The sequence below is a fragment of the Drosophila novamexicana genome, unplaced genomic scaffold (genome assembly GCF_003285875.2).
Source record: "Drosophila novamexicana strain 15010-1031.04,08,12 unplaced genomic scaffold, DnovRS2.1 tig00000008-arrow-pilon, whole genome shotgun sequence".
Taxonomy (NCBI): domain Eukaryota; kingdom Metazoa; phylum Arthropoda; class Insecta; order Diptera; family Drosophilidae; genus Drosophila; species Drosophila novamexicana.
The window spans coordinates 4,564,241-4,581,875 of record NW_020824765.1 but is presented as its reverse complement, the minus strand read 5'-3'; the positions used below and the strand labels follow the sequence as shown (position 1 = coordinate 4,581,875).

At 41.5% G+C, this 17,635-nt stretch overlaps 8 protein-coding genes across 9 annotated transcripts in view; 7 read left to right on the top strand and 1 right to left on the bottom strand.

The window, feature by feature from the left end:
- The first annotated feature begins 334 nt into the window (after positions 1 to 334).
- LOC115766562 lies at positions 335 to 2,115 on the top strand. 2 transcript variants are annotated; one of them, XM_030710574.1, is made up of 4 exons: positions 335 to 594; positions 809 to 1,064; positions 1,121 to 1,670; positions 1,730 to 2,115. In XM_030710574.1, exons 1-4 carry the CDS (start codon positions 355 to 357, stop codon positions 2,055 to 2,057), a joined length of 1,374 nt encoding a protein of 457 aa, XP_030566434.1. In that variant the 5' UTR covers positions 335 to 354; the 3' UTR covers positions 2,058 to 2,115. The 2 variants fall into 2 exon arrangements, with proteins under 2 accessions (XP_030566434.1, XP_030566481.1); XM_030710621.1 differs by having other exon boundaries at positions 1,714 to 1,805.
- Positions 2,116 to 2,460: 345 nt separating this feature from the next.
- LOC115761432 lies at positions 2,461 to 4,153 on the top strand. Its single transcript, XM_030703202.1, has 4 exons — positions 2,461 to 2,721; positions 2,801 to 3,056; positions 3,113 to 3,665; positions 3,722 to 4,153. Exons 1-4 carry the CDS (start codon positions 2,488 to 2,490, stop codon positions 4,014 to 4,016), a joined length of 1,338 nt encoding a protein of 445 aa, XP_030559062.1. The 5' UTR covers positions 2,461 to 2,487; the 3' UTR covers positions 4,017 to 4,153.
- Positions 4,154 to 5,603: 1,450 nt separating this feature from the next.
- Positions 5,604 to 7,357, top strand: LOC115761425. Its single transcript, XM_030703189.1, has 4 exons — positions 5,604 to 5,887; positions 5,968 to 6,223; positions 6,280 to 6,832; positions 6,889 to 7,357. The coding sequence occupies exons 1-4, from the start codon at positions 5,648 to 5,650 to the stop codon at positions 7,181 to 7,183; spliced, it is 1,344 nt and encodes a 447-aa protein (XP_030559049.1). The 5' UTR covers positions 5,604 to 5,647; the 3' UTR covers positions 7,184 to 7,357.
- A 133-nt stretch (positions 7,358 to 7,490) lies between these two features.
- Positions 7,491 to 7,873, top strand: LOC115761416 (MIEF1 upstream open reading frame protein). Its single transcript, XM_030703177.1, has 2 exons — positions 7,491 to 7,730; positions 7,791 to 7,873. Exons 1-2 carry the CDS (start codon positions 7,563 to 7,565, stop codon positions 7,827 to 7,829), a joined length of 207 nt encoding a protein of 68 aa, XP_030559037.1. The 5' UTR covers positions 7,491 to 7,562; the 3' UTR covers positions 7,830 to 7,873.
- Positions 7,813 to 8,282, top strand: LOC115761406 (probable peptide chain release factor C12orf65, mitochondrial). The gene has a single exon (XM_030703167.1). The coding sequence runs from the start codon at positions 7,832 to 7,834 to the stop codon at positions 8,258 to 8,260; it is 429 nt and encodes a 142-aa protein (XP_030559027.1). The 5' UTR covers positions 7,813 to 7,831; the 3' UTR covers positions 8,261 to 8,282.
- On the bottom strand, positions 8,282 to 10,109 carry LOC115761387 (RING-type E3 ubiquitin-protein ligase PPIL2). The gene is made up of 4 exons (XM_030703143.1): positions 10,003 to 10,109; positions 8,995 to 9,946; positions 8,785 to 8,936; positions 8,282 to 8,721 (listed from the first exon to the last, which is right to left on the bottom strand). The coding sequence occupies exons 1-4, from the start codon at positions 10,032 to 10,034 to the stop codon at positions 8,304 to 8,306; spliced, it is 1,554 nt and encodes a 517-aa protein (XP_030559003.1). The 5' UTR covers positions 10,035 to 10,109; the 3' UTR covers positions 8,282 to 8,303.
- An 86-nt stretch (positions 10,110 to 10,195) lies between these two features.
- Positions 10,196 to 11,115, top strand: LOC115761395. Its single transcript, XM_030703156.1, has 4 exons — positions 10,196 to 10,403; positions 10,470 to 10,682; positions 10,746 to 10,860; positions 10,920 to 11,115. The coding sequence occupies exons 1-4, from the start codon at positions 10,273 to 10,275 to the stop codon at positions 11,079 to 11,081; spliced, it is 621 nt and encodes a 206-aa protein (XP_030559016.1). The 5' UTR covers positions 10,196 to 10,272; the 3' UTR covers positions 11,082 to 11,115.
- Positions 11,116 to 14,022: 2,907 nt separating this feature from the next.
- Positions 14,023 to 17,635, top strand: part of LOC115761833 — a 30,533-nt gene continuing 26,920 nt past the window's right edge. Inside the window, exons 1-2 of the mRNA XM_030703797.1 lie at positions 14,023 to 14,054; positions 14,422 to 14,522. Coding sequence (XP_030559657.1) covers positions 14,435 to 14,522 — 88 coding nt within the window. The 5' untranslated portion in view covers positions 14,023 to 14,054; positions 14,422 to 14,434. The remainder of the gene's footprint in view (positions 14,055 to 14,421; positions 14,523 to 17,635) is intronic.

Sequence of the window (17,635 nt, the reverse complement as noted above, 5' to 3'; positions counted from 1 at the left end):
TAGTAAAATCAAACTTGATATTAGCTAGCGTGTATTCCCCTGCCCAAATTGTAGGCTTCAATGTTAAGACATCATTTAAATCCATCCCTACCTCCGCGAACTACAAGTTATCTCGAAGATATTTGAAAATGATTTTCCACATCAACTCTGAGCTGTAATGTGTTTGCCTGTAGGAAATGGAACAAAAGGCACGACAGGCCTCAATAGGTTAAGATGTCTATGTGCCTGCACGAGTGATATCTGTTCAGATAAGAGACAGATATCACGAATAATCTCATACATAAGAAACACAAGAGCCTCAGCTCTTGTCAGTCGGAAACTTCTACCGTGGCTGTATCTACTTCTATATCTAAAATGTCGCTAAATCTTGAGAACGAAACCAAATGGCTAACGACAAGCGTCTTGCCGCAGATCCTGCGTAGTGGACGACTATTGGAGAACTACAGCGAGGCGCTGGCGAAAACTTTCCAGGTGGAGAGCATCGAAATCAATGTAATCGGCGCCGATGAGGCCTACATGTTAACCATATGCTACAAGGCTCACATCAAATTTCAATATGCCGGCCAACAGCAGCAGAGGAGACTGGTTATTAAGGTAAGCATGGATGAGAAAGTTATCAAATAGTAGATAAGAATGTCAAAATAAAAGTCTGTATTATGTTTATGAGATGCACAAAACTTATAATAGACAAGCTTTCCACGTGATAACGATATAACTTAAGCAATCTCCTAATCGTGATTATAAAAGAGATACATAAGAGCCCAAAGAATACGTGATGATAGACAACGTTTCACATTGATATCTACAGAAAACACCAAAGATATTGCCTGATGTATACGATTCGGTGCAATTTGATGATCTATTTAGCAATGAAGTGGGCTTCTACGTCGAGATACTGCCACTTCTTCAGAAGCTGAGCAATGGCAGGTTTGCTGCTCCCAAGTATTATTACAGCGAAATCAAACCGAACTCCGCACTGCTCATCCTGGGCGACTTTGCGGAGGATGGCTGGAGAATGACTAAGGACAGATTTGGCCTGAGTCTGGAGCATGCGCGCATTGCAGGTGAGTCAGAGATCAAAGTAAACTATGTCGTCTGCTAAAGACTATTCTTCTGCCAGTCAAGTACTTGGGCAAGTTTCATGGCTTCGGCTATGCCATGAAGCACAACCATAAGGAGCGCTTCCAGGAGCTCACGAGCAGGCTCAGGGAAGGACGTTATGCCAAAGAGTCTCTGAACCATGAATGGGAACTAAAACATAAGGCCAGCCTCAAGCGAGCGGAGCGGGTAGTAGCTACATATCAACCACAAGTGGACAAGGAATTCGTCAGTAAGTTTCAGCTACTCCTTTACAGTTATATAGGCTATGGACGTCAGCGTGTGGCGCCCAGGGAGCCACTCGCTGTCATCTGCCACGGTGACTACCTGAGAAACAATGTGGCCTACAAGTACGCTACGGACAATAGCAGCACTCCCCTGGAGATAATGATGTTTGACTATCAGACATTGCGTTTGTCCTCGCCCATGATTGATCTCTGCGTGTTCCTGGCACTCTCACTCCTGGCGGAAGTGCGCTACAACAATTTTGATAGTCTTTTTGATGATTATTGCAATGCGCTCTTTGAAAGTTATAGGAAACATTCAAGTATTTCACTTCCGGCGTACCTCAAGTAAATACACATCTTTAAGATCATTCTATTCACATTAATTAAGAACTGAATTGTTGCAGTCGCGATGATTTGATGAAAGAGTACATCAGGATTTTGCCATACGCTGTGCACATAACGTGCTACTTCCTCTTCTCGCTGGTTGATCCACCAACAGTTTCGGCGGAGGAAATGTTTAACACAGAGCTTTCGGATTTGGAAATTGTTCAGACAGCGTTGAAGCAAGGCGGTGCACTGGTGGACCGGGAAATAGCCCATCAAATAAAGGAATTGTACGAGCTGAGCCAATTGCACAAAGTGCAAATTGACGAGGATATTGATACATCAGATTGGATTAAAGATGCTTTCAAATTTGTAAAAGAAACAAATTGGATATATGAAAGTGCTTAAGTTGTATCGAATGGCATAAGCTTAAGAATTGGCTAAATAAAAATATATTAAAACAAAATGTTCTCTAATCTATTCTACACTTTTCAACTAATTATGTGTGTCAGCTTTGCAAAACTTTGTGCTTATCAGTCTCAGAAATCACCCGCCTTTTTTACCACAAAAATTTGACCATATCGAGAGTTTTTATTCGTTATTAAGCAACTTTACATTACTCCATTAAATTCGCAATTGTTTGGTCTAGACCAAACGAATATTACAAAAATCAAACATGTTCACAAGAGTATCCACACGCTGATAAGTGCATACAAATATACATTTATACTCGTACATATTACGCTATTGTCGCTTAAAATGAGCACTGCACAGCCGTCTAACGACTAGTTGTGCGCTATTCACGAAGCTGAGCGGTTCTCGAATATACTCACTGATAATGGCACTGAACGTTGACAGAGAAGTCGAGTGGCTCACCACTTCAATCTTGCCTGAGATTCTACAAAACGGACGTCTAGTGGACAATTACAGCGAGTCACAGCTGAGCACATTCGGGGACATTAAAATCGCCGTCATCGGACCCGAAGAGGCGTTTATGTTGACTCAATGCTATCGAGCAACAGTTAATTTTGAATACGCCGGTGAGGAGCAGCAGCGCAAGTTTGTTGTTAAGGTGTGCATACAATACTATTTAAATAGTGTACACAAAATTATTTGAATTGATGAATTAATGAACACATCCGCATGTACAGAAAACGCCAGACGTACCGCCTGAATTTTACGACAACGCACAGTTCGGTGATCTATTCCACAACGAAGTTAGTTTCTATACCGAGATACTACCTCTTATTCTAAAGCTGAGCAATGGCAAGTTTGCTTCACCCAAGTATTATCACAGCGAGATAAAACCGAACTCTGCATGGCTTATCCTGGGGGACTTTTCAGCGGATGGCTGGAGTGTGACAAAGGACAGATATGGCCTCAGTCTGGAGCACACGCGCATTGCAGGTGAGCCAGTGATCAAAGTGAACTAGGTAATTTACTAAGGAATATCATTCTTCCAGTCAAGTACTTGGCCAGATTTCATGGCTTTGGCTATGCCATGAAGCACAATCAGAAGGACCGCTTCGAGCAGCTAACTCGCCAATTTAGGGAATCTCGTTACGCCAACGATGTTGTCAATCCCGAATTTGAATTACTTGAAAAGACTGCATTAAAACGAGTTGCCAAAGCAACGACCACTTACCATCCAGAAGTGGACAAAGAGTTTGTAAAAAAGTTTCAACAAACTGTGTGGGACTCTGTGGGCTACGGGCGTCAGCGAGTGGCGGCGCCTAAGGAACCGCTTTCTATCCTCTGCCACGGGGACTACCTGAGAAACAATGTGGCCTACAAGTACGCTTCGGACAATAGTGGCACGCCCCTGGATACAATGATGTTTGACTATCAGACAATGCGTTTGTCCTCGCCCATGATCGACCTCTCAACATTCCTGGCCAACTCTGTGCTCGCGGATGTGCGTCATAAACATTTCGATAGTATTTTCGATGATTATTGCACTGCGCTCTTTGAGAGTTACACAAAGCACTCAGATGGTAAACTTCTGGAATTTTTGAAGTATGATTATAATGTTAATGGCTTAATTAGACTTACAAAACTATGTTTCCTTGCAGTCGCGAGAATTTTTTGAAGGAGTACATTCGCTTTTTGCCGTATTCACTAAGTATATCGGCATTTTTCCTAATGATGCTGGTCGAGCCTCCAACATTGATGTTCGCGGAAATGCTTGCCCTCCAGAGACCAGAGGACGAAATCATACAGGAGGCTATGTCACAAGGAGGTGAAATAGTCGATCGTGAGATTGCCCACCAAATGAAGGAAATGTTTGACCTTAGCCGCTTGCACAATGTTCAAATCGACGAAGATATTGATAGCAGTAAATGGATTAATAGTGTGGAATTTGAATAGATAACATTTCATGAAATCTAGATAGATAGATTGCCATTGGCAATGACTTTTAATATATATCTGTATATGTATACCGGTGCTTCGCTTATATATAAATACGTTATCAATTAGATATGTTGACCCAAATTTGCGTTTAATAAACAAATATATTTGTAAGTGTGTACATATGTGGATTAAATTTGCATTGGTGATCCGCATAGTCGATATGGCAACGCTATTTCTATATCTAGTCTGGCAGCAACCTAATTTTACATACGTTTACGGTGTATGCATTTATTTTACATACGTAATTTGATGGAACAACAAATTCTTGTTGAGACCTGAGAGAATTAGTTGCATCCCACCGCTTTTAAAAGCTTCTTATCAAATACACAAATCACCTGAAGGTCACGGATAGGAATTATTATTGGGTCGAGTGCAACATGAGTTCCATAAGAATCGGCAGCCAACAAGCCTCCTAGAAAACTGGAATAACGGTCAAGTGGCATCTGCGTCGTTTAGATTCATTCCAAGAACCAAATTGAGGTAGGTTTGTACCCCAATTGGCAAGCCCACAAAGTGTTCAGTGTTGGCAGCCATCGCCATTGGCCAACTTTAATTAAGATAAAGTTTATTTTCCTTTGGTCCTTCCCATCATCGGGAAGCGCTGCAAAACTAAAGAACAGTTCCATTCTCTAGCAGCATCGTACCGCTAACATTGTTTATTGAGAACTTCGACCTGTTTCGCGTTGACAGTCGCTTTATACGCCCTCGGCATTGCTTTGAAGTTCACCATCCCATAATCTTGCTCAAGGAACTTCCACTGTAATGCAGCAGCAAAAAAGTATTAATTAACCCTGCCCTCTGCAGCAGGATAAGATTTGTCTTCCATCACTTGTTTACATTCTGATCTGCGTGGCAAGGAATCCATCAGAACACTTCAGCATATGTATTTAAGTTACACATACTGCCATCTTTAATTTCTGAGGAATTTTATTTGAAGGCAATAGGAGACATTGAATTAATTCACTTCCAGCGTACTTCAAGTAATTGTATATCTTTAAAGTTTATCTATGAACACTAATATGGAACTAAATTCTTGCAGCCGCGACGATTTATTGAAAGAGTTGAAAAAGCTTCAAAACAACGTGGTGAGGGATGAAATGATGGACCGAGAAAATATATGAGATTGGATTGATGAAAACATGCACTATACGAATGTGTTAAGTTTTATAAAATTGTACATATTTAAAAGTGGACAAAATGTTCTCTTATTTACTAAACATTAGTCAAGTAATTATATCTTTTAGCCTTGCACAGCTTTGTATTTCATAACTCGACGCTCTCAGCAATAAGCCGCCACAAAAATGTGATCATATCTAATCGTGGAGAGCACACTGTTTTCAATATTAAGAACCCTCACATTTTGCGATTAAATTCGCATTCATTTCGACAAGCCCAAACAATAATATTACAAACATCAACAATACACACACGAGCCAACACACACTGATTAGTTTATACAAATATAAATGTATATACAGATATTCACGTTCGTCTATCGTCGCTTAAAATGAGCACTGCACAGCCGTCTAACGACTAGTTGTACGCTATTCACGAAGCTGAGCGGTTCTCGAATATACTCACTGATAATGGCGCTGAACGTTGATAGAGAAGTCGAGTGGCTCACCACTTCAATCTTGCCTGAGATTCTACAAAACGGACGTCTAGTGGACAATTACAGCGAGTCACAGCTGAGCACATTCAAGGTCGGGGACATTAAAATCGCCGTCATCGGACCCGAAGAGGCGTTTATGTTGACTCAATGCTATCGAGCAACAGTTAATTTTGAATACGCCGGTGAGGAGCAGCAGCGCAAGTTTGTTGTTAAGGTGTGCATACAATACTATTTAAATAGTGTACAAACAAATTATTATAATTGATGAATTAATGAACACATCCCCATGTACAGAAAACGCCAGACGTACCGCCTGAATTTTACGACAACGCACAATTCGGTGATCTATTCCACAACGAAGTTAGTTTCTATACCGAGATACTACCTCTTATTCTAAAGCTGAGCAATGGCAAGTTTGCTTCACCCAAGTATTATCACAGCGAGATAAAACCGAACTCTGCATGGCTTATCCTGGGGGACTTTTCAGCGGATGGCTGGAGTGTGACAAAGGACAGATATGGCCTCAGTCTGGAGCACACGCGTATTGCAGGTGAGTCAGACATCAAAGTAAACTACGTAATTTACTAAGGAATATCATTCTTCCAGTCAAGTACTTGGGCAGATTTCATGGCTTTGGCTATGCCATGAAGCACAATCAGAAGGACCGCTTCGAGCAGCTAACTCGCCAATTTCGGGAATCTCGATATGCCAACGATGTTATCAATCCCGAATATGCTTTAGTAGGAAAAACTGGACTGAAACGTGTTGCCAAGGCGACGACCATTTACCATCCAGAAGTGGACAAGGAATTTATCAAAAAGTTTCAACAAACTGTGTGGGACTCTGTGGGCTACGGACGTCAGCGAGTGGCGGCGCCTAAGGAGCCACTTTCTATCCTCTGCCACGGGGACTACCTGAGAAACAATGTGGCCTACAAGTACGCTTCGGACAATAGTGGCACGCCCCTGGATACAATGATGTTTGACTATCAGACAATGCGTTTGTCCTCGCCCATGATCGACCTCTCAACATTCCTGGCCAACTCTGTGCTCGCGGATGTGCGTCATAAGCATTTCGACAGCATTTTCGATGATTATTGCACTGCGCTCTTTGAGAGTTACACAAAGCACTCAGATGGTAAACTTCCGGAATTTTTGAGGTATGATTATATTGTTAATAGCTTGATTGGACTTACAAATCTATGTTTTCTTGCAGTCGCGAGAATTTGCTGAAGGAGTACATTCGCTTTTTGCCGTATTCGCTTAGCATTTCAGCATCATTCTTAATGATGCTAGTCGAGCCTCCAAAATTGACGATCGCTGAATTGATAGCCCTCCAGAAAACGGAGGACGAAATCATACAGGAGGCTATGTCACAAGGAGGTGAAATAGTCGATCGTGAGATTGCCCACCAAATGAAGGAAATGTTTGACCTGAGCCGCTTGCATAATGTTCAAATCGATGAAGATATTGATAGCAGTAAATGGATCAATAGCGTGGAATTCGAATAGATAACAATTTATTAATCACAAACCCGTCACAGTGAATTAGCAAAAAAAAACAAGATTGCCATTGGCCATGACTTTAGAATTTACCAGTCGCTTGTTAACATAAGTATAAATTATTGGTGATTTTGTTTTAAAAAATGTATATATAGCTTTACGTACGTTATCAAATTTATATGTTGATTAAAACCGCTGTTAAAATATATACATATTTTTGTGTGTATGTTTATCATATGAAAATACCATGTGCTGCCAACAGCTGATATAGTTCGCATATGGTGAGCCGTACAGCCGATATGGCAACTCTGTTTTTTTTTTAGTCTGGCAGCAATTTAGTTACATGCGTATGCGAGAACAACAAATTCTTGTTGGGATTTAAAAGAATATGTTTCAACCAACCCGACAACAGGTGCTCCGCCTTTATAAGCATCTTATCAAATACGGCAATCACCTGAAGCTCACGGATAAAAATTACTTTCTGGGTCGAGTGCGGCACGAGTTCCGTGAGCATCGACACCTAACAAGTCCCTTAGAGATTGAGTTCAATTTTAAGGTGTGTTTTTCTTATTATATCACAATAATTACAATTCAAATAATTTAAAATTTACCACAGCGCGGCGAAACATTGCTCAAGAAAGGCCGAATACTCTAGTAATGCTCAAGTTGCGATCTTTGGCTGGTTCACTCTCCAGCAACCTGTGCCGGCTGGCGTCCACGGCTCACTTGGACTACTCACGCTACCCAAGTCTCCAGGAGTCGGACATTGAGGAGACATTAATGCGCGGCAGCGGACCGGGTGGACAAGCCGTAAACAAAACCAACAATTGCGTCTTTCTACGTCATCTTCCAACTGGCATAACCGTCAAGTGTCATCTACATCGTTTGGCTTCCAAGAACCGGATTGAGGCACGTAAAATATTGTTGGATAAGCTCGATGCGCACCTAAACGGAGAACAGTCAATTGCAGCACAACAGAAAGTGCTCGATCAGAAAAAGTCCTCGGAGCGTAAACGCCGGCAAGGCAAATTGCAGGAGATGAAGAAGACCTGGCAAAGTCGTGAACGTGAAGAGAATGAAAAGTGAAGCAGTGTACGCTTATTGAAAATATGTGTTTATTTGAGTACAGCTACCAGCTGGAGAAATCGCCAAAACCGTTTGTATGCTTCTTCTTTTTCGCAGGCTGCGCTCCAGGCAATTGTGATTGTGGTTCTGGGTTTTTGGGCGCACTTGGTTTTAGATATTTGCCCACTCCTTCACGGTACTTTTTAAGCGGTTCGTTTAAACGTTTTTGCTGCTCAAGCTTTATGGCCGCCACCTGTTTGCTGGCCGCTTCTTCTGCACGCTCTTTGGCCAGCTGCTCGACAGCTTCTTCGAATGGATTAACGAACACCTGAGCGTTCTCTATTATGATGTCCTCAATGGGCCTGTCCTTGTTGTCCACCTCAATGTTTTCCATTTTCTGCAGTGTCTCAAGGCCTCCAACTAATTTGCCAAAAATTGTGTGTTTACCGTCGAGCTGCTTGCATGAGCGATAGGTAATGAAGCTATAGAGGAATAGAGAGAGTAACCACCAGTTGAATTTATTAGTTACTTCAATGGCTACTCACAACTGGGAGCCATTTGTATTGGGCCCCGAATTAGCCATTGACAGCATGCCGCGTCCCGTGTGGCTTAGATTAGGCTTGAACTCGTCCTCAAACATCTTTCCCCATATCGATTTACCACCAGCACCTGTGCCTGTTGGATCCCCTCCTTGTATCTATGGTAAAACAAATAATGTTACTATTGAAATTAGCGCCAAGTCGAGTGTTACTCACAATAAAGTTCCTTATGGAACGGTGAAACAGCACGTTGTTATAATAGCCATCTGCGCAATGCTTAATAAAATTGTCACAAGCGCGTGGGGTCTGCTCGCAATAGAGTTCCAAGTTGAGCGGCCCGAAATTTGTGTTCAGCCGCACATAGCCCTTCTTCTTGACCCGCTCGTACTTGACAAGATCATCGTCAATGATAGCTGCCTCGCTTTGGGATACAGGCATCATGGCAGTGGATGTAAAGCTGGCTGCAACTGCGCCGGTTGAGTAGTGCGCCGCGTTAAACTTGTCTGCTGTGCGTTTAGAACCAGATGGTGCCTCTTCCGCTGGTTGATAATCTTTCTGTAGCTGTGCCAGCGTCTCCTTCGTTTCCATATTCATGGTCTTGATGCGTCCCAGGGGATCCTTGCGCTCCAGCTGCTCTTCAGCTGTTAACACACGCAAATTTTTCTTGATGTGATAGAACTTGGATATATCGAACTTTTCCAAATGCTGGGGATCTTGTATTGTGATAATATCCTTGCGTTGGAATGGTGTATCATCAACCAAGTCTTTCCAGTTTTTGGTCTTAATGTTTAACTGATCGATTGCCTCCCAGCAGTAAACGTTGCCCGTTGTGCCCACAGCCACAATGTGCGAGTTTTTGCTGAAGGGCTTAAACAACGCGGGGCAATGGTATTCGTCGTTGGCATTTTTGTGAAAGTTAAGTTTAATCAAGGATTTGGAGTCCATTTTGTGGCCAGTAATGGGATTGACTTTAAATGCCTTCAAGAATGTCAATATCGCCTCATACTCGAAGACATTCCCATTGAGATCACTGTACGGCATTTCGAATGGTGCCATGGTTATGCAGCAATTGCCAAATGGTAAACGTTTAAATTTAATATGTTCATTCTCCAAGGATTCCACTTTTTTGCCACCATAGAACTCGGTCCACTCGGTGTACGTTAAGTACCTAATAACAGTGAGCAGCAGTGAGTAATTAGCTAATTATTAGACTGTATAACTTACATTTTATCCTTTTGATGCTGTCGTTTACCCATTTTGGCGGCTTTTTATGCAATACCAACTTATAAGTAAACAAAAACTATCTTAAAAAATTTGTTAGATATTCCAAACGACCGATAAGACACGATAAGTTATCGACTGTGGTAATGTGGTGGCCCACCGATAGCCAACGAATGCATCCATAGTTAGCAGCTGTTGAGAGCTGTGGTCACACTGTCCACCCAAGCTAAAGCCGCGTCAAATTTGTTATTGTTAATTTGTATTGTTTAAAACATGTCGCATCCGGCCCGAATGCCTGTATCAGAACCAAACATTGAAGAAGCCTTCAAAAGGCACAGCCCAATTGCGGGTAAAGTAAAAGCAGAATACGATAAAGCGCTTATGGAAATCTTTGCGGACATGAGGTAAGTTGAAATTGAATTTGAATTGCAAGCGTCCATACTATTATTAATGTGCATTTACAATTTCAGCGCCATGTGCTTGGAACCGTTTGCAGCAATTCTATTGGAACATGAGAACACTATCCTAAACAAGGATACTCTAATCGAACGTGTACGCGCGAGAATGAGCCAGGTGTTGCCCAAGATAAACGATAATTTTTTTGTGTCCAATGATGTTGGCAAGAAGTTGATTACCATGGAGGTGCTTAAGGAAAAGTTTGAACCCTATAAAGGCACTAACTGGTAAGTTCTGAAAACAGCTGGTTATCTGGTTGGCTGTAACATTAACCCAATTATTAATTGCAGGAACGTTCATAAACTGACGCCAGAGGAACGGACAAGGCCGGTGCGCATGCGCCTCATGGATTCCAGCATTCGATTTATCCAAAAGCAAATAGTTTCTCAGGAAAAAGCTATTGGGGTCAGTTCTAGTAAAACTATTATGGTCTGATATTATAAATTAAATATGTATTTTCTCAGATTGCCATGGCAAAGAGCAGAGAGAATCGGGAACGTATACAAAGCATTCAGAATGAGCGCGTTAAACTTTACGCCCTGATGCATCAGCAAACGGGGTACTACAAGGAAATGAAACCAAAATTAATGGAACTTACGAAACTAATGATAGATAATGATAAGTAGATTATAAGTTAAGCTTTTGTGTATATTCTGCAATACGAAATTTATTATGTAAAATAAACTTTACTTAATATTTTTCAATTATATACTCAGCCAAACTATCGAGAATTGCAATCACAATTGCGAATTGCGATCGATTATCATAACAGCCCTTTCAATTGATTAACAGCTCCTGCTGTTATCCTAACAGTCTCTGTACGCAACTCATAATTCGCTGTAAATGTTGAAGCTTGTCATTATAACTTTTTCGTCGTCCCGAGCAGCTCGTCTGGCAGACAGATTGGGACTTGCGCTTATTTTTTTTTGGAAGGACCAATTTAAAATCGAATATAGTTACGATAAGTAAAAGGCGTAAGCTTTCTCAGTAGTGTACTTTTAATTTTCTGTTCTGTTCCTGAATTATAGTGCAATTTCTTATTGTCAAAAGTATCCCTAGTTTTTCGGCTGTGGTCAGTGTCAATTCTTTTTTTATTTTTACAAGTATTGCACTTTTCACGGCCGGAAAAATAGAGATTCCATTAAACACAAGATTGCGCACAAGTTCAATTAATGTTCGCAAGCTATATTTTGCAGGCCGTGTCCAGTGTTGTTCAATGTGTGTACGTTTTCCGCCATTTCCCGCCATGAAAACTTATAGCTGGAAAAACTAGTGCGTCCGCATGACCATTTTAAGGACGGTATTTGTGACAATATGTGGAGCTTAATCAATTTATTTAGCATATTGCACATCTCCCGGCCTAAAAATGAACCGTGCTCTCTTCGATATATGGAAAATTAAAACAATTTGGAAAATACTGCGTATAGCGTATTGCTTCGCGCCTTATGTAAGCATTTTTAGGCCGTGCTATGTGTGAATATGTTTTTAATTATATTCATATTGCACATCTCCCGGCCTATAAGTGTAGCTGCATAATTCATCAAATATAAATATAAATGTAATGCGTGTATGTATGTATATGTTGAAGAGCATAGTCCCGTTAGGACGACGATCGGCTTTAAAGACAGCGAGTGCGAGCGAGACAAACGAATGGCGCCGAGCAAAGTCTGTTTTCTAGGAATTTGGCGTTAACTTTGTGCCGTCGAACTTTTTCTGGTTATGCTTTGGTTTCTCTTTCGCAAGCATCTCTCTGTGCTTAATCATTTTCTTCGATACGTTTGTATGTATGTGTGTATATTCGTACATAGGAATATTGAAGGTGCAATGTGTTTTGTCTGTAAAAGCTATTTGCTGTAGAACTTTATAATGTTGTGCATCTAATTTAACATTAATTCATTAATTAATAACAAAATTTAATTGTATTTGGGCTAAGTCGAGTATATTTCCATTCGGCAGAAATGCAAGAATTTTAATTTTGGCTGAAAATATTAATTTCAGATGCCGCAAAAGATTTCAAAATTTAACGAATTTATATATAGCTGGCGCCATCTAGTGTAATTTTTAGCTGCGCAACCATTTGTATGGGCGTACATGCATTAAGCATAGACAGCAACCAATTTTTTTTTTTAGCACGGATAACAGGGCACGTAGATAGGAAAATATTTTTAACAGACTTTAAAGTTCGCGCTTAGCTTGGATAAAAATTGATCATAAAAAATATATTACAAATGTTTTATATTTTCCTATAGAATATAATAATATTAAATGATCAAATCACTTATATTTTAATATTTTTTACATTTGAGACTGACTGAAAAAAAAAAAAAAACTTTAATTGAAAACTTTTCTAAATTGATTTATTTACCAATTGTAGTTTATGTTTAATTAATTGTGTTGTATAAAACTTGGTTAGTGCTCGCTTAAATATAATAGGCAAATTTAATTAGCGCGCATCGTTGACTGCATTTATTTGCACGTCATTTACCGTTGCTGTTAACCGCGACCCCTCGTCGCCCACCGTCCCTGTGGCTTCACTGGCCAGCTGGCCTAATGATAGGCGCAGAGCTTTTGGCACATCAGCTCCACTGCCCATTGGCTTGGAAAACTAACAAGTGTGTGTGTATGTGTGTGTGTGTGTGTGTGGTGCCTGCCTGGACAGGCCGAACAATAAAAACAGTGCACTTTAGTGGAGGAGCACGCGCGGCCAACAAGTGTGAAATTGAGTGCATATAACATGGCATAATGGTTTTAGGTCCGGTCCAAGCACCGATGCTTGTGCCTCAACTGGGGTGAACTGCGCCAAATGACCACCAAAAGAACGGTTCTGCCTGCTTGAAGGTGTTGCAAAGCGTCAAAAAGCGGAAGTTAGTTCAGTACAGTGAACTCCAGTGTAGCAAAGTTTCGGTGTCTGATATAATTTATGCATTGTTAGATTAGCTGAGTTGACTGAGAACCTGCTGCTGCTTCTGCTGCTGGCGACAACAATTAAATGTTTGCTTTGACAGCAACAACTAAAACCAACAATGGCGCCAATGTCAGCGGCTGCAGCAGCAACAATAACAAAGGCCAGATTATGTAATTGCTTGCAAAAAAAAAAACTGCGCTCCCACAATTTCTCATTTAAGTCGTTTGCAGCCGGCTGATTTTTATCACACACATTCTATGAGTGTGCGAGTGTGTTAGTGTGCATGGCTGCCGCAAGCTCGCTCTCCTCTCTCGCTCTCGCTCTCACTCTCCCCTATCGCTCTCGCTCTCCCCCCTCTCTCTTTCAATAGCTTTTGACTGGATCAGTTATTATTTCGTGCTGTTAATTTAACACAGTTTAATTTGCTTATAATCAAAATATGTATATGTAAATATATTTTTATTTGTCGATTTTAGAGTATAAACAACTCTTTGGGCGCCCCGCGCTGCGCCTCAAGAAATTCAGTAAGCGCTGCACAGTGGCCACATTGGCCCAGCGATGCGAACAAAAAAGCAACAGACGTCACGCGCAGGCGCAAGCGTCGGCTTCAACTGATGCTCAGCTGGCTGCGGATATTCAGTTACCTCGCGACCAGCGTGCGGCTTGGACGTGTTTTCGTCGTGTTCAGCGTTAAGTAAGGCGAAGACGTGCAGACTATATGCATGTGTGCATGCATGTGTGTGCGTGTGTGTGTTTTTTTGTGTTTATTTGCCGTTGATTTGTTGAGTTTTCGACGTATTCGACGTTTACCACTAGCCGTTGGCCAGCAGCCTCGGCCGCTACTTGACTGGCATTCTCTTTAGCACTACGGCTTTGTTTCATAATATAACAGTGTGTCTGTGTGAGTGTGTGTGTGTGCGTGTGTGTATGACTGTTAAAGAATACAAATGAAATGTGTGGAGGCTCTTGTGGAGCATGTGCCGTTGGCCGTTGCCACTGCTGTTCTTTTGTGCAATCCAATATTTAATAATGCCGTTTGTCTTTCCGTTTCGACTAATTAGATACAAATTTTTGATGGCGGCGAAAATGTTTGCAACGCATCAATTGTGGCATGCCATATGCCTGGCAGCATTCGTGTATTGTGGATTAGCGCATGCAAAGGGTAAGTGGCGAGCAAATCGCCAGTAAAATATTTTATATTTGTATATAGGTATCTTAAGTGCAAAAAGCTTTAGCACAGCTGCAATTAAGCTTTGACTCGCACACACACACACATGCGCTGTTAAGCTCATGATGTCATGTTTTGTGCGCAATGAAATACGAAAATGGTTATTTCGCCGCAAAACTGACCTCGTTTTCGCTTGAAGTGCGCTCGCTCCACGGCTATTTGTAGCTTAGCGATCTTCAATATGCGCGTGGGCGTTCGCTCTATCAGTTTTTATCTGTGTGTGTGTGTGTGTGAATGTTAGCGAGCGTTTAACGGTTTGTTAGGGTAGCTTTTGCTGCAAAAAAAGCGTTCAAAGCGAAACAAATGACTCTGGCAACGAACTTGGCTAATAAAGTTGCCAGTTAGCTCAAGTGTGGGCCCTGAGCCATGATTCACTCACCGCCTGTCCGAACTGTGGCTCTGTCTGCCTTATAAGCCGACACAACACCCCACCCACTAGCAACGCGCTCATAAACTTATGCATATTCACAAAAACAAAGACCCACACATTAGTCATTAACCTGAGCCGGGTGCTGCAGGTTGCCATACAGAGAGTTGGGAGGCAGCAAACAAAAGCGGCAAAAACAAAAGCAACACGGCGAAGACAACAAAAACAAGACAAAAAAAAAAAAAACAAAAAGAAAACACCTACACAAGCCACAACACAGGAAGGGCAACATGACACGCTGAAAATGAACTAAAAAAAAAAATAATACTATATTTGAGCTGATAGAACAGCCAACTTGGGCAATGAAATACCCTAGACATTAGGAAGAAGTAATAATAATATAATAATAATAACATAATAATAATAATAATATAAAAATAATAATATAATAATAATAAATAAATGTTTGGCAATTGAATAAGAAATTGTCAAAATAAGAATTTCTTTTTGTACTTGTACTTTATTTGAGCGAAAAATATTATTGGTTTGAATACTGAGTACATATGTTAAATATACCGAAATCTGGACCAAATCAATAGCATTAAACAGTATTTAGAGAGTCGTCTTAGTCGCTGACAATGTTTTAATAAGCGTTTTAGTGCAGGGCATAAAAACAACATTGTCCATGGTACAAGATAATATCAAAGCACAGAGAAGGCAGAGGGAGAGAAAAATATGAAATTTATGCCCACATACGATGCGATACACCATATATACATATATATGTATCATATACATGTATATAGACGTGTGGTGGTGCTTATTAAAAAGCAATCATGCGCTCGGGCCAGACCGAGAGTTTTACTTATTATACTTGTAAGTACACAGCAAAAAGGGCAGAAGAAGTGGAACGCGTTGCCAATAAGAGCCTGACATTGGCCTTTCTGCGGGTACGCGTAAGTACTGCCATATACGTAAAAAAAAGCCAAGCAGCTTTTATTTATAAACGCGTTACTCAAGTGCAAAAATTGCGCAAAAAATGAAGCGATAAAAAACTCGCGACACTCAAACGTGTAGGCGAAACAGGTCCCAATTGAGTTGGTTTAAAACAAAATGCAGCCTAATATACACAAACAGAAAACAGATACAGAAACAGATACACAAAAAGTATATATATATATAAATATATTTTTATATATATTTAAGCTACATATTATAAGGCTGACTTATGGTCTGGCTCTTTGCGCGCAGACGTCTATAATTGAACAGCAGAGCGCGCGAGACGCGCCAGAACTGAGCGACAGTCTCGAGTAGCAGCAGCTCTCAAGAGCACAACTTCATAGCCGACGGGGCAGCTGTGGCAGGCTGGCAGACAGAAAGCAACAGCAGCAAAAGCTGAAAGCTAAATTACTGGGCTGCCAGCGTGGGGCGTGCCTCAAAGAAAGAGGGGGAAAAAAAAGAAGAAACCAACGCCTAAGCGAAACTTATTTTCTAGCATCTGCATTAGGAAAAGTAAAAGTTAACAAAAGCCCAATGAAACTTGGCCAAGCATTGTCTTAAGCTATGAGATCTTAAGACTGAGATTTGTTATACTTAAACAAATTATTTCATTTTAGTATGTTTCACTGCTTGACAAAGTGTTCGTAAGCGCGAATTGATGATCTCATTGACTTGCAGCTTTTTGCTTATAAGCGTCACAGCTGAGCGCACACAGACTTCGGCCTGAGAGAACCAACTGCCAGGGCCAAAAAGGAAACGGACAAATCATCGAACTGTGATTAACTCGTTTAATTGCTGGCTAAGCAGCACACGCGACGTCGACCTTGCGTTGGGCTGCTTTATACCCTGCCTCGCCCGCTCTCTCTGTCTGTCTGGCCCCCCGCTCTCGGTTTGAGTGGCTGTGTGCATCATTTAATTTATGGACAGAACGAATCAACAACAAACGAATGACTTAGACAACGAACTTGCCATGGCATAATATATCGATGTGCTGCCCAGTTGTAAATCTTCGCAGTCAAGCAGCGTCCATTTAAATAACATGCGACACAAGCAACAACAACAACATTATGTGGCTGGAGAGCTGGCATTAAGACAAAACATTGACAATCGCATTGTGTGAGGGGGAGCAGCAGGCACAACATAAACTAGCCACAAAAGAGCAACAACAACAATAATGATCAGTACGCTTTGACAAGCGACAGTCGCCACAGAGCTTGCCACAGAGTTGCGGGCACTGCCTAAAAGGACAACAAACGAAATGCTCGTAATAATAAAGAAATTGCGCGCCAAACGTTGTACGCTCGCTCTCCCGACCACATTATGCCAACGGGCTGGCCAGTCCAACAATATACTATACGATGTCCAAGTCCAGGCCAGTTTCAGGCACAGGCACAGGCAGAGCCACTAGCTGAACCAATGCCACAGACAGGCCCGGGCAGGATGATGATGAAGCTGATGCCACACAAGGCAAATAAACCGCTTGACTCTGCCTCTGTCTGTGCCTCTGACGCTGACTCCGGCTGCGAGTCTTGGACTCGCGACTGCGCTTTACATTTTTGCCTTATGTGTGTGAAAAATGCCAATTTTAGAGCAAGTCCCGCTCATATGTGTGTGTGTGTGTGTGCATGTGTGTGTGAAAAATTGCCCGTCTAGACAAGCGCAGCAGCCGGAACAACAACAA

Coding starts and splice junctions, on each gene's coding strand:
- LOC115761425 (XM_030703189.1), top strand. CDS start 5,648: ATGGCGCTGAACGTTGATAGAGAAGTCGAGTGGCTCACCACTTCAATC. Junction 5,888..5,967: donor AGCGCAAGTTTGTTGTTAAG/GTGTGCATACAA, acceptor CCCCATGTACAG/AAAACGCCAGACGTACCGCC. Junction 6,224..6,279: donor GGAGCACACGCGTATTGCAG/GTGAGTCAGACA, acceptor TCATTCTTCCAG/TCAAGTACTTGGGCAGATTT.
- LOC115761387 (XM_030703143.1), bottom strand. CDS start 10,034: ATGGGTAAACGACAGCATCAAAAGGATAAAAT. Junction 9,947..10,002: donor CAGCATCAAAAGGATAAAAT/GTAAGTTATACA, acceptor CACTGTTATTAG/GTACTTAACGTACACCGAGT. Junction 8,722..8,784: donor AATACAAATGGCTCCCAGTT/GTGAGTAGCCAT, acceptor ATTCCTCTATAG/CTTCATTACCTATCGCTCAT.
- LOC115761395 (XM_030703156.1), top strand. CDS start 10,273: ATGTCGCATCCGGCCCGAATGCCTGTATCAGAACCAAACATTGAAGAA. Junction 10,683..10,745: donor CCCTATAAAGGCACTAACTG/GTAAGTTCTGAA, acceptor TATTAATTGCAG/GAACGTTCATAAACTGACGC. Junction 10,861..10,919: donor CTCAGGAAAAAGCTATTGGG/GTCAGTTCTAGT, acceptor GTATTTTCTCAG/ATTGCCATGGCAAAGAGCAG.
- LOC115761416 (XM_030703177.1), top strand. CDS start 7,563: ATGTTTCAACCAACCCGACAACAGGTGCTCCGCCTTTATAAGCATCTT. Junction 7,731..7,790: donor AGATTGAGTTCAATTTTAAG/GTGTGTTTTTCT, acceptor AATTTACCACAG/CGCGGCGAAACATTGCTCAA.
- LOC115761432 (XM_030703202.1), top strand. CDS start 2,488: ATGGCACTGAACGTTGACAGAGAAGTCGAGTGGCTCACCACTTCAATC. Junction 2,722..2,800: donor AGCGCAAGTTTGTTGTTAAG/GTGTGCATACAA, acceptor CCGCATGTACAG/AAAACGCCAGACGTACCGCC. Junction 3,666..3,721: donor AAACTTCTGGAATTTTTGAA/GTATGATTATAA, acceptor GTTTCCTTGCAG/TCGCGAGAATTTTTTGAAGG.
- LOC115766562 (XM_030710574.1), top strand. CDS start 355: ATGTCGCTAAATCTTGAGAACGAAACCAAATGGCTAACGACAAGCGTC. Junction 595..808: donor AGAGGAGACTGGTTATTAAG/GTAAGCATGGAT, acceptor TGATATCTACAG/AAAACACCAAAGATATTGCC. Junction 1,065..1,120: donor GGAGCATGCGCGCATTGCAG/GTGAGTCAGAGA, acceptor TTCTTCTGCCAG/TCAAGTACTTGGGCAAGTTT.
- LOC115761406 (XM_030703167.1), top strand. CDS start 7,832: ATGCTCAAGTTGCGATCTTTGGCTGGTTCACTCTCCAGCAACCTGTGC.